The 17832-nt window shown below is 37.3% G+C and overlaps 1 protein-coding gene across 6 annotated transcripts in view; it reads left to right on the forward strand.

Moving 5' to 3' along the window:
- MIA2 (MIA SH3 domain ER export factor 2) overlaps positions 1-10351 on the forward strand; it is a 105305-nt gene extending 94954 nt beyond the window's left edge. For all 6 annotated transcript variants that reach the window (XM_082620176.1, XM_082620177.1, XM_082620181.1 and 3 more), the window contains 4 exons: positions 2920-3042; positions 7739-7797; positions 8450-8684; positions 9788-10351. In XM_082620176.1, the coding sequence (XP_082476302.1) occupies positions 2920-3042; positions 7739-7797; positions 8450-8684; positions 9788-9954 (584 nt within the window). In that variant the 3' untranslated portion in view covers positions 9955-10351. The remainder of the gene's footprint in view (positions 1-2919; positions 3043-7738; positions 7798-8449; positions 8685-9787) is intronic.
- Positions 10352-17832: the final 7481 nt, after the last annotated feature.

A 17832-nucleotide genomic window follows, 5' to 3' on the forward strand; every position in this document is an offset into this window, starting at 1 on the left:
CATCAGTTTCTTTATTCCAGAGCCATAACCTATCCATATCAATGCTTTTATCAACTACTTCCTGGAAATTTTGCTTTCCATTCCTTTTAAATTCCTTAATCATTAGATTAAACTATTTCTTCACATTCTGTGTGAAGATGCTTATTGTACTTGATTAGCAAACAGTATTGAATTAAAAAAAATTCAAACCCTTTATCCATCTTTATAATTCTCTTTCAACCATGCTGATGTTCTTGTTATGTGATAGACGCCCAAATTATTAAATAGTTACCCAAGGAACTATTGCAATCCAAGATTTGTTTTGGAATGAAAAGAGATGAATAACACTTTTGTTTAAACTAGACATCTTGAATTTTTTTCTGATTTTTAGTTTACAAAATTGCTTCACAATGCACTGTACATTCCTTCCCACTCTTTTTTTTTTTTTTTTTTTTTTTTTTTTGCGGTATGCGGGCCTCTCACTGTTGTGGCCTCCCCCGTTGCGGAGCACAGGCTCCGGACGCGCAGGCCCAGCGGCCATGACTCACGGGCCCAGCCGCTCCGCGGCATATGGGATCCTCCCAGACCGGGGCACGAACCTGTATCCCCTGCATCGGCAGGCGGACTCTCAACCACTGCGCCACCAGGGAGGCCCTTTCCCACTCTTTTATTCATTTTTTCCCTGATTCTTTTCCTTCTCCCGTTATTTCTTTTTAATCAGCTCTTTTCTTAGAAGAGTGGTAGGAAACAAAGGTAAAAAGGCAAGAAAGAAGGGAACCATTCATGTCCTTATTTGTATTTTAGTCTTTGGTCATATGCTTTCTACATAGTTTTATCTTATTACATTAAGTGTGTGTGTGTGTGTGTGTGTGTGTATGTACATGTACATATACATGTATATGTGTATTTGAATTTGACCAGAATACCATTGTTTACTTGTTCATCCTTCCTTATTTTTCTTTCAGGGCAAGCTTTACCTCCTCTGTGATATCATTTCTGACTCCTCCAATCAGAATTAGATAGGCCATCTCTCACATTATTTGTATGCCCTTTTATTTAAGGCATTAATTTATTTGTTTTTATTTGTTTCTGTCACCATAAGGGCACAGACTGTATCAAAACCAACTTTGTATCACTAATGCCTGACACATAATAGGAGCTGGTAGATTTAATTATCCCAGAAGAGGGCAATGTGGACATATGATTGATAAAATAGAATACTTGTAGCAAAATTTTGTATTTCTGAGGTTATTGATATTGTGGGGATGTATTTTAGAAGCAAAATAATGATATGGTATCTTGAGAGCTGATTGAGAAAGAGTTGGGAAGTTTTCAGGTTTCCCCATCTTATCCTTATCCCCTTGCCCAGCTCTGCCATTTAATTCATGTTTAAAGTAGAAAGGGAAAACTCAGTTTAGATCTCAGTGGTTGTTATTGGCCTTTTCTTCCACTGGGCTAATTCATTCAGACCTTTGAGACAGCTCTGAAAGGGGGAGGAAATGAGCCTTCAAGACTATCCGGATCTTCCTCTTCTAAGTCACATCCCTTGACCCTTGATAGCTCATTAAATATAATTCTCTTCATTGACTCTAGTTGTTGCCAGGTGGTATCCTTGGCTTTGTGTGGGAAAGATGTGTCAATAAGGTCCCATGTGGCTGAGTCAGATGACAAGTGACATATCCAACATTGTATGGAGTTCACATTATGAACCACAGCCTGAGACAGTCATGGAAGGTAGTTTGAGGCCATTTGTCTGTATCTATTAGGGTGGGGAAGAGTCACACAGTTTATCCACTTTGTCCTTTGCCATATTTTTGGAGATTGGCAAATGCCTACTTAATCTATCAAAATCTACCATCACCTATCGGAGATGAGATAGACTACCTATATTTTTTCAAGAATGATGAGTTTCACAAAGACCCATGAATTTTTACCATTTTGTCATTGTAAATGACAAAGGAGGCTGGCTATAGAAGCACCTCAGTCAGAGTCTGTGTCTAAATTTGTGTCTCTCCAGATATCCTTAATCTGAGTATTGTGAACCTTCCATTCCTCTTTTGAGTCAGAGATCTTTCCCTTTAGTTTTGGAGGGATGCTAAATTCCAAAATGTTGAAGTTACTGAAAATTTGATTACTTGATGACCTCAATGATACTCTTTCTGCTTTGCTGACCATTTCTTTTATCATTGTCAGTTCTGCTAAATTTCTTGCTATGCTTACAGTATATTCTGTTTTTTCTTTCTTTGCTAGTAGCTGGCTCCTCAAAGCCTTTTTTGATATATTGATGTATCTGCGTCCTTCCACTGTTATTAAAATTGAAAGTTAATATATGTAACTAAATTCTATTCATATATTTTAATTTACACATGGTAATGAAACTATCAAACTCCAAGGTAGCATCTATACTTGTATTTACTACAAAAGCAAAGTTATTGCCTTTAGTAAAGTGTGTAATTTTCCTAAAATTGTCTACTGTTATCTACCCAGAATATATGTCAGTCTTTTATTTATTTATTTATTTTAAAATTTATTTATTTATTTTTGGCTGTGTTGGGTCCTTGTTTCTGCGCGCTGGCTTTCTCTAGTTGCGGCGAGTGGGGGCTACTCTTGGTTGCAGTGTGCGGGCTTCTCGTTGCTGTGGCTTCTCTTGTTGTGGAGCACAGGCTCTAGGTGTGCAGGCTTCAGTAGTTGTGGCACGTGGGCTCAGTAGTTGTGGCTCACGGGCTTAGTTGCTCCGCGGCATGTGGGATCTTCCCAGACCAGGGCTCAAACCCTTGTCCTGGGCATTAGCAGGCAGATTCTTAACCATTACACCACCAGAGAAGTCCCTGTGTCAGTCTTTTAGAAAGCAAGAAAAATATCTACATTCATTATATGAAACTTAAGGAAACTCGATTTATTTTTATCTTAATGAAGATATTTTAAAAATGTGTTTTCTAGGCCAACCGTATCCTGATCCAGTTCTTCCTCCACAAAGGCAAGACAGATTTTATTCTAATTCTGGTAGACTTTCTGGACCAGCAGAACTCAGAAGTTTTAATATGCCATCTTTGGATAAAGCGGGTAAGAAATACTTGTGTGTATGTGTTTTTTAATAATGGTGGCATACTAAAGAACTGGAAGCTGCATAAAGGACTAGTATAATTGTGATCTCTGCTTAGCTCTTAAGGCCACAGTCTCTTTCCTGAGAACTTCCTGGTTTTATGTTTCTTGTTATTTTGTACACATCCATGGCATCTGCACATATGTTGGTGGTTGGTTTGGGCACCATTGTAATGAGTTTACTATATGAACCCAAGACGGTAAATTTTACTGTGTTCTGTGATTGATTTTCTAGTTTTTCCAGTCCACTGACATGTATCCTGTTTAGTAATTAGGGAAATTAGGCTGGTGTGAATCGATATGTTACAGTCTACCAGAAAAATAATTTGAGTGCATACTCTGTTGATGGGTTAATCAATTACCTTTTTTAAACCTTCCATGCTTAGGTAGATTTAAATTTTACTGAGCAGTCAACTATTTGTCAGGGGCTCTTTTTCTTAAACCACTTCACAGCAACCCATTGAAGTTGGGAAGTACATATATCCAGTGTATCTATTAGAAGTACATAACATTAAGGAAATAAAAAGATTAAAAGTAATTGGAAAATTAAAATTTATGAGTTGAAGGTTTCTTCAGGAAAGGGTGTATATTTTAGGGGAGGGGTTTATCCAGTTTAAACATGTATTATTTTAGAAACTCATTCTTCTCTGAATAATAAGGCAAAAAAGCAGACCTGTGGCCTGTTTTTCTGTTATTATAATTAAGTTAATTATTTCTAATTGTTTGGCTTTTGAAATTGTTTTCCCTTGTTAATTCAAGCTTAATGGAATGAAAGTACATGTATGACTGAACATCTGTTTCTAAACTAATGCTATTTAAAAATTTTCACATGTCCATTTTTTTTTTTGTAATAGAACAGTATCCAATTTAGCAAATTTTAAAGTGCTTTCTGTTTGGAAGGTAGCCTGCATGACATGGTAGATAATATAATTACAGTAAAGTATAGTTTTTAGCTGTAAGAAGCTAATAATTAAATAGGAAAGAAGGACAAATATATATGCTTAACTAATACTGGTCATAATAGTAAGTCCCATGAGAGAATATGTTATGTTCACAGAAAGGGAGAGCTCCCATATAGTTGAAGGATAAAGGAAAACTCCATGAAGGAGGTGGCATTTGAGCTGCTTTTGAGGGAATTTGAAAAATTAGTTAAGAGGTAAGGGTCTGTGCTAGTAATAATGAACAGTATAAGCAAAAACAGAAGAGCATGAGTTGTTGATGGAGAATGGCTGTAAAACTGAGCTATTAATCCCGATACAAGATCTTAAGAGGTTTAAATGAGTTAATGTGTGTGGAAGTATTTTGTAAATAGAAAAATTTCTATATATGTAATATATTATTATTGGTTTATCAGTTTATGGTATTTACATGAAGGAGAGTGGTGAGAGATAGGTTGATACATTAACTTAGCACTAGTGCTCAGTAAATGTTTATTGAATGAAATGAATTATCTCATTTAATCTGCACAATGAACCTATAAAGTAGATGCTATTATCCTGATTTTACAGATGAAGAAACCAAAGCTCAAAAAGGTGCTCACGGTCTCAGGTAGGAGGTATTAGAGCCAGGATTTGATCCGATGTCTGTCTGACTCCAGAGCCATTGTCTTGATCCCTATACTGAAATGAGAGGGTAGTGGATCAATCTAGTGCATCAACCCTGCCATTGATGCACTAAATACCTATAGAATGCTTACTGTATGATAGGCACTATGGTAGCTGCTGTATTTCAGTGGTGAATAGGTCAGCATTCCTTATACCTTGAGGTCTAGTAAAGGTCTGTAGGCAGTTGCACTACATAGTGACAAAAGTAACATGCAAAATGTTATGGGAGCATATGGGTCACTAGCCACTAACCCAGATGAGAGGTGGTGGTATTTTTTTTTTATAAATTTATTTATTTTATTTATTTTTTGGCTGTGTTGGGTCTTCGCTGCTGCTCACGGGCCTTTCTCTAGTTGCAGCAAGTGGGGGCTGCTTTTCGTTGCAGTGCGTAGGCTTCTCATTGTGGTGGCTTCTCGTTGCAGAGCACGGGCTCTAGGTGTGTGGGCTTCAGTAGTTGTGGCATGCAGGCTCAGTAGTTGTGGCTCACGGGCTCTAGAGCACAGGCTCAGTAGTTGTGGCACATGGGCTTAGTTGCTCCGCGGCATGTGGGATCTTCCCAGACCAGGGATCGAACCCGTGTCCCCTGCATTGGCAGGCGGATTCTCAACCACTGCGCCTCCAGAGAAGCCCTAGTTGGTGGTATTTTGAATGTGGGATTGTCAAGAAAATCTTTTTGGAGGAAGTGACATATAAGCTGAGAATTAAAGGAGAAATTAGCTGGGCCAAAATGATGTTGATAATGTTTTGGGAGGAGAGAATAGCATCTTTAAAGACTTAGAATTAAGAGTGCCTCTTAAATTATGGCTGCAAACTGGAGTTGAAGGTGCACTTCAGGGAATATTGAAACAAGCAGTGAAGAGGTAAGCAGTGCATAAAGTTTTCAAGGACCTGCAAGCCTGTTCAGAAATATTGGACTTATTTGTAGGATAATAGGAACACATTAAAGGACTTTAAACAGAGAAATAATCAGATCAGATCTGCATTTTAGAGAAATTGCTCTGGTTACTTTATGGGGAATAGATTGGAGGGTGCGGTTAAAGGTTGGAAGGAGGGTAACTTTTTAGGGGACTGTGACAAGTCTACAGGGTTGATGGTGGTGACTTAGCAGAGCAGATAGATGTGAACAGACACAGAAAAGATAGAATTGGGAGGACTTAAGATTGAAGGCATGTGGCAGTGAGGGAGGAGGAGGAGTCTTGGCTGATGCTCAGGTTCTTGGCTGGGGCACTTGGACCATTCATTGTTCGGAGACAAGGAACAAGGAGCAGCAGAACATTTGACAGGAAAGATTATAAGTTACATTTTGAACTTACAGACTTAGCTGCACCTGTGATACACCTGCATGACTATTCAAGTAGGCATTTCAAGCTCTGAAGTCCTGGGGGAAATATCTAGATCTCAATTATACGTCTGGAAGTCTGTAGTGATATACATCAAATTAAAGCTGTAGGAGTGGATGAGATTTCTCAAGGCAAGAATGAGAAGAGAGTAGGGCTGAGGGTGGAACTCTGAGGAGTAGTGGAGCCCACCGAGGGGACTGAGAAGGAGCAGCTAGAAAAGAGAGGTAGAGAGGGTGCCATCCCAGTAGTTGAAGGCTGAGAGGACTTAAAGAGGGAGGGAGTAGTCAACGATGGTGAGAAATAAAATTAAATGAGGACTAAAAGTTCTATTTTAATTTAGCAAAAAAAGAGACTTTTCTATCTTGGGGGAAGTAACTTCAGTGGAGCAGTGGATGTTGCACATAGATTGCGCTACAGTGAGGACAAAATGGGAGGCATTCTGAATAATATATATAGAACAGTTTTTCACTGTGAAGGGGAGAGCTAGCTGTAAGGGGATGATTCTCTTTTTCTCTCTTATTTTAAAATAGTAGTTGGGAGAGACCTGCTGATAGGATGGGTCTAGCAGAAAGGGTGGAGGGAGGCAACAGAGAGAGGAAGATCCCTGTGGAAGCTGGAGGAGGGGGACTCTGAGTACAGAATCAGGGTCTTAGATTGTCTAGAAGAATCCTTTCCCATGATAATAGGAAGTAAGATCATAGGAATATAGTGGCTGATACATTTATATGTTTGACTACAAAAAGTTAAGGGAGTTTCTAAGTGACTGGTGTAGTAGGTTTGAGGAGAATGGAGGTTTCAAATTGAAGGGAAAACTGGCTTAGAAGATGCAGAAGGAAGGCTAGGCAATAGGCAGCTGGAAATGTGGCTGGAGGTCTGTCAGCCTGGAGTGGAGACAGTCTACACGGCTCTGTGGTGTAGTTTACCCCCACAAGTGCTAAGTGGCTCAGGTATAGGCAGAGTGGAAGCAGAGAGTTGAATTAATCCAGGGCTGAATGTTGTCAAGCACATGTGAAAAATGACCAATAGCATAAGGACACTAGTGACGGGCTGTTAGTGATGGAGTTTGAAGTCTGTTAATTAGGGAAGGAAATGAAGAAAGGAGGAAACTGAGAGTTAGATGAGAGGACTGGAAGCTTCAGTGAAATCCAAGGACAGGTATAGCGGGAGTAACTACATGAGAAGGCTAGGAGAGGATAGGTAGTCGTGGTCGGAGAGAGGGTTGTTTGAATTTATGTTCTTAGAGCCTGAGCAGTTCTTGATGATAAAGTCCAGAAACATTTATTTTGAAACAGTGGCTAATCCAATTGTTAGTCTGTGTTACATGATGGAGGAATATGGAAGGAAAGATGAGAGGGAAGAAGGGAGGAAGAAAGGAAAGGGAAGAAGTAAGGTGGGAGAAAAATGAAGGAAGAAAGGAAAGAAGGAAGGCAGGAGAAATATGAAGGAAGGAGGGAGGGAGAGGGATGCTACCTCCTGGAAGCTTCCTTAATGATGCTCCTTTCAGGATTGCCTAGGCACAAGATAGGGAAACCACAGTCACATGCCTTTGCAGAACTCTTGAGTCTGCCAAAATTTCCGGGGACCTCAAGCTGTTCTTGTGGCCCTAATACAGGACGCTGGTGTCAAGCTGGTTGTCAGTGTCCTTTGTGATCTCTTGATCTAAGAATGGAGCGATAAATCATGTGTTTTTCACAGTTTAACTTTTATGTCTAGATGGGCCAGTGTCTTCAGAAATGGAATCCAGTAGAAATGATAGCAAAGACGATCTTGGAGTAAGTACTGAAAGTGGAATTTTATCCATGTATTCAGGATCTTTCTAATCGCTTGGTTTACTAGAATAGAAAGTTAGCTAGCCATCTAGTTTTTGATTAAAAGCTGCTTTTTTCTTTTCCACAAATACACTTCGTACTTAACATTATAGCTGTTTCCTTTCTGGATTGTACCCTATGGTGATAAGTACAAGGTACAGACTTGAGGTTTGATTTAGTTTATATAGTTAAACAAGAACTTGAATTTTCCCCCTTGGATTTTTATGTTTTAAAGTATGTTTTCTGTTTACCACGCTTACAGTCTTGGTTTTTGGTCACCTTGGAAATATTAACATAAGCATCTTTTCTTTTTCTCAGTATATGCTTGATAAAAGAAATGTATATTTTGGTACTCTTGGACTATTCTTATGTTTTATCTTTAGCCAGATTATTACTTTGTTGGTTAAAGCTGTTTTCTGTTGAGTTAATAAAATATTCATGATAGCTAAAATTCATCTGTTGTAGAAAACAGAATATTTCTCTGGAGCCTTTTAGGATATCATAGACTGCTTTCTGCCTAGGTGCCTAGATGCTTTCTTCTAAGCCTAAGCTTTTCAGGACAACTATTGCAAATTATGCTGTTGTTTAATGACTACCATTTGTTAATTTGCTGTAGAATTTAAACGTGCCTGATTCATCTCATCCCATTGAAAATGAAGCACCTGGCCCTGGCTTGGTTCCCCCACCTCACCCTCCAATCAGAGGCCCATTGTTTCCAGTGGGTACAAGGGGCCCTTTCATTAGAAGGGGTCCTCCTTTTCCTCCACCTCCTCCAGGAAGCATGTACGGAGCTTCCCGCGATTATTTTCCACCAAGGGATTTCCCTGGCCCAGCACCTCCTCCATTTGCAAGTATGCTTTTTTTTTAAGCTTAATATATGTCTTATAGAGTAGATCAGAAATATTTATTTTACTTTCTATTCATGTAGTAATACAGTGGAGGAAAATTTTTCTCAGCTTCTGTGAGTGTGACATTACTTTTCCAGATTGGGAAGATAGCCAGCCATCAGTAATGAGGCCTCATCAGTAATGAGGCTTCAACTTGATTCATCTTAATAATGTGGAATTATTTCTATGATTCAGTAATCAAGAAAATCATTGGCTCTTTGCAGCAGCCTTATGTTAAGACTAAAATTGTTTGTATCTTATTTGATAGAAATTGGGTACTCTGTCAATTAATAAAAGTAATTTCAATTTATATTTTTGCATTAAAATGACTGGCTAAAGTATTTTTTAAAATCTTTTTTTCATAAGTAGCTCCCATGCAGTCTTATTTGTTTAAAACCTAAAATGTGTTTATCATGTTTGGACTAATTGTTGAATTTATTGAAATTCCTCATAGCCTCACATACGAAAAATGGAATAATTATTGCTTTTATGTCTATGCATTGCCATTTAGAACTATAGGTTTCAGCAGAATAAATACAGGGTTACCAAACACTAGGAAAAAGCCTATCATTTGCCTAATATAGTCATTCCTTCCCTCATCCGCCTCTATTTTTAAAGTTTAAGGTGAATTAAAATGAATTTTAATTGGGAAATTTAAAGACAGTTTTTGATATAACTAGAAATATTTTAGGATAGTATCAAATTAGACTTGGGAATTACTGATCTGAGTTTTAAGTCTGGTGAAAATTATATTACATGAAAGCTTTTTTTAGAGTAAGTTTTACTAGATTTTGAAATAATTGTTCTCCTTTTCAAAAACTGTTGATGTTAGATTTTCATAGGACAAAAAAGTTGCACCTAAATTAATGATATTCCCTTTAATCATAGTTGAAGAGAATATGTGTTGCTCAATGTTGTAAAAATTCATTTGTTAGACCAGGTAATTATTCTGGTGTCAACTTTTGAAAGTAAAGATAGGTACTGGCAGTTATAAGCTAATGATTTACTGGGGCTGCAGTACAGGTGCTGAAAGTTAAAAAATGTCTTTTACCAATCTCTTTGAACAGTGAGAAATGTCTATCCACCAAGAGGTTTTCCTCATTATCTTCCCCCAAGAGCTGGATTTTTCCCTCCACCCCCGCATCCTGAAAGTAGAAGTGAGTTCCCATCAGGGCTGATTCCGCCCTCAAATGAGCCTACTACTGAACATCCAGAACCACAGCAAGAAACTTGACAATATTGTTGGGTCTTTCCTCAAAAGTAATTTTGACTTCTTCTCATTTTCAGTTTAAGTAACTGCTGTTACTTAAGTGATTATATTTTTGCTCAAATTGAAGCTTAATGGAATTATAATTCTCAGGATAGTATTTTGTAAATAAAGATGATTTAAATATGAATCTTATGAGTAAATTATTTCCATCTTATTTTATTCTAGATAGTATAATTATTTTAATTTAACACATCCACTATCACATAAACAATAATGAGAGTTTTATATATGTAATCTTGCAGTTGGGGATAATTTGAATTCCAAAGGCTGTGTCTTTATTCCAAGAACTGTATTTACTATGGTTGTAGACAAATGTGAAAGTAACTTTATGCTTAATTAAATAAATATTAATTGATTTAAAGACTTGTTTGGCATTGATAATAATAAAATCAGCTAGTTTTTTTTTTAATAAATATGGCTCCATTAGTTAGTTTCTTTACTTCTGCCCATAGCTTTGAGGCTCAAAACTAATGCTTTATATGGGTCTTTCCCATTCAGTTATCTTAACCAAAAATGTGTTCTCTTTCTTGCAAATAGACATGAACGACCCAAAGCAACAAATTAATACACTTAAAAGTCAAAGTTCACTGTATTTTAAAGAAAACCAGGATATTGTCTAATGGCAAATTTCAGAATTTGGATCTTCTTAGTTCATTCACTGATTTCCTATGCACTTTTTTTTTTCTTGTTTTTCTCTTCATTTGTAAGATATTTACTGTTTTTAGTGGGGAATGTTGAGATTTACTATAAGGTAACTGTATTGAGGCAGTGTGTCATTTTGAGCTTGGGACTCAGTATCTTTAGAATGTCTCTCTAACTCAGGCTTGTGTTCTATTATTAGTCATCTTGCACATTAGTATGATTATGAAAGGAAAGGCAATTAAGTATAGGTAATAAATATTATACTATTTACGTACAGAAAACAGGCTTAGAAAAAAGGCTAAAAAGAAAGGATCTGTGTGAAATGCCTGGATAAAATAATAAGTAGAATGAGGATTATAAAAGCATCATTACATTTGGTGTTAAAAGCCAGATATCAGAAGGAAATAGACTATTTTTTCAAGTTGGAAAGTGAAAGAAAGAAGAGCAACAGAAGAGGAGTGATGTAGAATGCTCCAATCAAGTAAAATTTTTTTGCTTGCCCTGGGATAGGGGAGACTTGTCTTGGCTTAAGACAGAAGAGAAGGAGAGAGGAGAAGGCAAACAAACAGTAGTAGAGAGAGTGGTAATAAACCAAGAGGCAGAATCGTAGAGGAGGCAAGGAGAGCATTGGATGAGAGCATGGTGGAAGGCAAGAAGACTTGATATGGGCTGACTGGTCTAAAATACTTTGGGATTCCAGAATAAAGGAACATAATTAGTTTTAAAATATATTTTATTAAAGTAATATAAACAAATGAGAATAAATCAATAGTATTTTAGGATGAATAGCAAGTTTTCTCTGTTTACTCTTTATCCCCATTTATACATCCTAGTCAGTTTCTCTTTTAATTCTTATTTCCCTTTTTAATTCTGATGATTTTAGAATTCTAGAAGATAATCTTATACCTCTAATCTCTGATTTATCAACTTAATTTATTAAATTTATCAGTTTGTATACTGATTCCTTGAGATGAAAAATTGGGACTTAATGCACTTGTATTATTCCCATCCCCATTTTCCTTTCCTCTTCATGTTTGATGTTTATCCAAATTAAAGTTTTCTATTGTTGCCTTTGTAGTTTTTAATATATTTAAACCTCTATTAGTATCCCTTCTCTTTATTCCACTTCCCTTCTTCCCCTACCCTGGCCCAAATCCTATTTTCTCTTAGCTATACATTTATATTTTCAAGGTTGCTAATAATTACATTATGCCTACAAGCATAACCTGTCTTCTTTTTAAAAATTTTTTTTTAAAACTGAAGTATAGTTGATTTACAAGCATAACCTACGTTCTGTACTTGGCCCACAGTTGATCTAAAATTTGAAAATCAGGGACTTCCCTGGTGGTCCAGTGGTAAAGAATCTGCCTTGCAATGCAGGGGACTCCAGTTCGATCCCTGGTCAGGAAACTAGGATCCCACATGCTGTGGGGCAAATAAGCCCATGCGCCACAACTACTGAGCTCGTGCGCCTCAACTAGAGAGCCCGAGTGCCTCAAACTACAGAGCCCACGTGCCCTGGAGCCTGCGCGCCACAACTAGAGAAGAGAAAACCCGCACGCCACAACTAGAGAGAAGACTGTGCGCTGCAACGAAAGATCCTGCGTACCTCAGTGAAGGTCCCGCGTGTGCTGCAACTAAGATCTGACGCAGCCAAAAATAAATTAATTAAATAAATAAACAATAAATAAATCTTTCAAAAAATAAAATTTGAAAATCATAAGTAGCATTTATAACATTATCATCATTAAATGTTGTTCACCAGCAGGCCAAATCATATACAGTTGACCCTTGAACAGCATAGGTTTGAACTGTGCAGGTCCACTTATACCCAGATGTTTTTCAATAGTAAATACTACGGTATTACACAATCCACGGCTGGTTGCAATTTGCAGATGCAGAACCTCGGATATGGAGGAACCTTGAATACGGAGGAACTGCAGATAAGGAGTGCTGACTATAGGTTATACATAGATTTTCAACTGCATGGAATGTCAGCACCCTTAACTGCCCCCCACCCCTGCCACCCACATTGTTTAAGGGTCAACTGTACGAAGTTTGCATTTCCTTCTCTATGAATGCCAGTATCATAATTTCTGGGCCACTCTGAAGAGACTGTTTTTTAAACATCAGGGTCAAATGAATAATTTTTTCTTCTCTCTTCCCCCGTTTACCAATAATATCCTAAAATAATGACATATTTTGGTTAGCTTTATACGTGGGCCAAGAATACAATCCCCCCGCCCACTTTCCTAATGTAGTTTTTTCCCTCATATTATTTGCCATTATCATACCCTAATTTAAAAAATTCCCTTTCATATCTTTTCTGTTGGATATATTATTCTTTATGCATTTGTTAAAGACTTTTATTTTGCAGGCCTTTGTCCTCCTGCTGCAAACCACACTGGCTGCTCTCTAGGCCTGGGAACAGAGCCTGCGTTTTAACTGATTTTTTGGGGTTGCTCCTGTTTTATAAACCCTCTATCTTGCCGTTTTTTAAATTTAAGTCTTTTGTTTTGCTGGAGTTCACAAGTAATTTCCTAGGAAAGGATGTAGGGAATGTAAAATTTGTGAATCCTTGCATGTCTGAAAATTCAGCCCTCCAACCCCTTTTTTGGGGTTAGTTTATATGGGTATAGAGTTCTGTGTCAGAATTTTGAATGTATTGTTCTTTTAATATCAGTTAATTAACATCAGTATATTGTAATATCTGTTGTTGCTGACGAGAAGTTTGAAGGGAATTTGATTCTTTTCTCTTTGTTGGTGACCTTTTTCCTGTGGAAACTTTTAGGATTTTTTTCTTTATCCTTGGTATTCTAAAAAATCACAGTTTGATGCATCTACAAGTGAGACTTTTTCCACTCATTTTTGTGTTCAGGTCCTCTGAGAAGCAGATTCTAAGATGTAATTAGACATAAAGAGATTTATTGAGGGAGAACACCTGTGAAGGATTAAGGCGCGAGAATGCAGAATGAGGTGGAGAAAACCTTCAGACCATGGTTCAGATTGACATCTGTGAAAAGAGAGAAGGGCAGGAAGGAAGGTTGGGTAGGAAGAGCCTCAGATTACAGTGCAGTTCCGAGAAAGCCCGAGCTGGGGCAGTGGCAGTCCCCAGAACAGAGACGGCCTATTAGAAGGGTTCCTCATTGGGTAGGAATGGTCTGCTCTAGTACCCCTTCGTGTTCTTCCTTGCCAGAAGCAGACACCAGGGAGGACCTGGGCTTGGCATGAATGCTGAAGCTGCATTGGCCAGAGGCTGTCAGCTAACTAGGCTCCTCGCAGCAATCTCTCTCCTGGGGGCATATATGACTTGTGCATTCCTGGCTCCCACATTGTTAGGCACGTAAACTCTGAAGACTCATGTCTCACATCCTAAAACTCTGGGAAATTCTTTATCTTTGGTAAATTCCTTTTCTCTCATAATTTTCCTCTCTCTCTCTTTTTTGTTCTGGAAAATTTTCTTAACTGTGTATTCCACTCATTTAAAATTTTTGTTTCCACCAATTATGTTTAATCTTTAAGAGCATTTTTTATTATACCTCTTTCCTTTTTCTTAGATTCTGTCCTTTTTGTAAGGATCTAATATCTTGAATTTCTCCATAGTAAATTAGAGGTTTCTAAAAGCACCCTTCTGAATTATCTGTTTTCTCTGGCGTTAATAATTTTGTTTGCTTATCTTGGCCTTTCCTTATATGCCTCATAAAGTTGTCCATGTTTAATAAAGATGAACTGATCAGCTGATTATAGTTTAAACCTTTTTGTATGTAAGAAAGACAGTTTTCTTGTTAGATCTCTTTCTTGAGTGAGGATTCAGACTAGGAGACCTTTGTGTGGAGGCAGGCAGGAGTGGAGACAGGGCATCTGTGACTGACGAGCTTTGTCTTAGGATGAGCAGATAGGGATCTGGCTGACTGTGTGTAGGCCCTCCAGATACCAGAATTAGAAGGGCTTCATCTAGGACACCGCCATTCACACTAGACGCTTTTGCTTGTTCCAGACAGTTTAGTATCTTTAGGGAATATCTATACATTATTTTAGCTGGAGCCAAATCTTGGCTCACTACCTTGTGCTTGGGGTTGTGTCAGGGGAATGGTGGTAGCAACTATTAGTTATCTGTATACAGATTTTCAGCTAATCTCCGTTTTCACACTCATACCTCGGTTCTATACATAGTATATGGACTGACTGTGAGCCCAGCTTCAGGTTCTATCAGGCAGACTGACTCCCAGCACCTGATAACATCAGGACAGCATCTGAAGGGATAGTTAAAGGGATAAGGGCAACATTCAAGATATTGAACGGAGCATTATTTTGGATTGATATGCAATAGGCTTGGACATTTCAAGAAAGAATGCTTCTTGGTCCTGTCTGGATAACTTTCCCCTCTGTATAATATTTTAAATAGAAAAGTAAAATGTGGTCCTATAAGAAAAGTTAGAAAATGTTCAAAAGCCTAAGAAAAAGCAATCATCCAGGGTCATCACCAAAACAAAATCATTTTTTGCATTTATGTTGTAGTTTGTCAGGCCTTTTATCCTTCAAGTATCTTTTGTATTGTTGTAATTATGTCTATAATTTTATATCCTTAAATGTAATCTCCTAATATAAATAATTTTTATGTAGTCATGGTAAAGCTCATTTTTAATGGTTGTATAAGTTTCCCTTTTGTGAATATAGTTTACCTGACTATTCTTGCTGAGCACTAAAGCTGTTTTCTTTCTTGTTCTCTTTAGAATTTTCAAAGAATTATATATGATAGTATAACATCTAAGAAGTATATACACTCTACCCACGCCCCCCACCCTGGATTTAGGATAATTCTTTAGGGATTTTTTTTTTTTTTTTTTGCAGTACGCGGGCCTCTCACTGTTGTGGCCTCTCCCGTTGCGGAGCACAGGCTCCGGACGCGCAGGCTCAGCGGCCATGGCTCACGGGCCCAGCCGCTCTGCCATGTGGGATCTTCCCGGACCGGGGCACGAACCCGTGTCCCCTGCATCGGCAGGCGGACTCACAGCCACTGCGCCACCAGGGAAGCCCCTAGGGATATATTTTTAAAATATATTCTGGGACCAGTATTTGGGGCAGGGGAGAGAGGATAATTAAGAGGAAAGATCACATTCTTTGGAACCAGGTTGGTTGAAAAAAAAATTGACTTTTTTTTTTAAAGCCAGACAATTTGTAGATGTGGTTAGATGCTATAAAATTATTTTATGAGTATAGTTGGTGATTTTTAGTCTGTTTCTGCAGGTGTGGTTCAGGGTTCATCATGAGTTTACTTAAATAAGCATCTAGCTTGATAACCTTTTCAAATTAAATCTCCTGTTTCTTTCAAAGTAGCAGCTACTTTGACAGAATTTGATACAAGTGCTACAAAAGAGATGGTGAGTTTTTTCATGGAACATGAGAGCTCTCTGATAACTGTCTATATATATATTATATATATTATATATTCATTCATCTGTCTATAGACACTTAGGTTGTTCTATATATAGGCTATTGTAAATAATACTGCATGAACATGGTGGTACTAAAATCTCTTCAAGATACTGATTTCATTTTCTTTGGGTATATACCATGACGTGGGGATTGCTGGATCATATAGCAATTCTACTTTTAATTTTTTGAGGGACTTCCTCATAATTCTTCCGTAGTAGCTGCACCAGTTTATAGTTCCACCAGCAGTGTACACGGTTTCCTTTTCTCCACATCCTCACCAGCATATGTTATCTTTTGACTTCTTGATAATAGATAGCCTAACAGGTGTGAGGTGGTATCTCATTGTGGTTTTGATGTGCATTTCCTTGATGATTAGTGATACTGAGCATCTTTTTATGTATCAGTTGGCCATTTGTATGTCTTCTTTGGAAAAATGCTTGTTCAGGTCCTCTGCCCACTTTTCAAATTGGGTTATTTGGTTTTTTGCTATTAAGTTGTATGAGTTCCTTGTGTATTTTTTATATTAACTCCATATTAGATATATGGTTTGCAAATATTTTCTCCCATGTCATAGGTTGCCTTTTTATTTTGTTGATAGTTTCCTTTGCTGTGCAGAAGCTTTTCAGTTTGATGTAATCCCACTTGTTTATTTTTTATTTTGCTTGGCTTTGCTTTTGGTGTCAAATCCAAAAAACCATTCCGAGGACCAATGTCAAGAAGCTTACCACCTGTGTTTTCTTCTAGTTTTATGGCTCTAGGTTTATGTTCATCTTTAATCCATTTTGAGTTGATTTTTATATGTGATGTAAAACAGGGGTCCAGTTTTATTTGCTTGCATATGAATATCCAGTTTCCCCAACACCATTTATTGAAGAGATTATCCTTTCTCTGTTGTGTATACTTGGTGCCTTGTCAAAAATTAATTGGCCATATATGCATGGGCTTATTTTTCTGGGTCCTCTATTCTATTCTATCAGACTATGTTTTAGGTTTTTTGCCAATACCATACTGATTTGATTACTATAGCTTTGTAATGCAGTTTGAAATCTGGAAATGTGATGCCTCCAGCTTTGTTCCTCTTTCTCAAGATTGCTTTGACTATTTGGAGTCTTTTGTGGTTCCATACAAATTTTAGGATTTATTTTTTCTGCTTCTATGGAAAATGTCATTGGAATTTTGAATAGGAATTGCATTAAATCTGTAGATCTCTTTGGGTAGTATGTACATTTTAACAGTACTAATTCTTTCAACCCATGAACATGGAATATCTTTCCATTTATTTGTGTCTTCCTCAGTTTTTTCATCAGTGTCTGATAGTTTTTGGTGCACAGATCTTTCATTTCTTTGGATAAATTTATTCCTAAGTATTTTATTGTTTTTGATGTTGTTGTAAATGGGATTGCTTTCTTAATGCTTTCTTAATTTCCTTTTCAGATAGGTCATTGTTAATGTTTAGAAGTACAACTGATTTTTGTATATTAATTTTGTGTCCTCTAACTTTACTGAATTTTTTTTTTAGTTCTAACAGTTTTTTGGTTCAGTCTTTAAGGTATACTATACAGGCATACCTTGCAGATATTGCGGGTTTGGTTCCAGACCTCCACAGTGAGGTGAATATCACAATAGAGTCATATGATTTTTTTTGTTTCCCAGTGCATATAAAAGTTGTTTCTATTATACTGTACTCTATTAAGTGTGGAATAGCATTATGTCTAAAAAAAAAGTACATACCATAATGAAAAAATACTTAGTTACTAAAAAATG

Source organism: Mesoplodon mirus (assembly GCF_964341445.2).
Source record: "Mesoplodon mirus genome assembly, chromosome: 4".
Lineage (NCBI taxonomy): Eukaryota > Metazoa > Chordata > Mammalia > Artiodactyla > Ziphiidae > Mesoplodon > Mesoplodon mirus.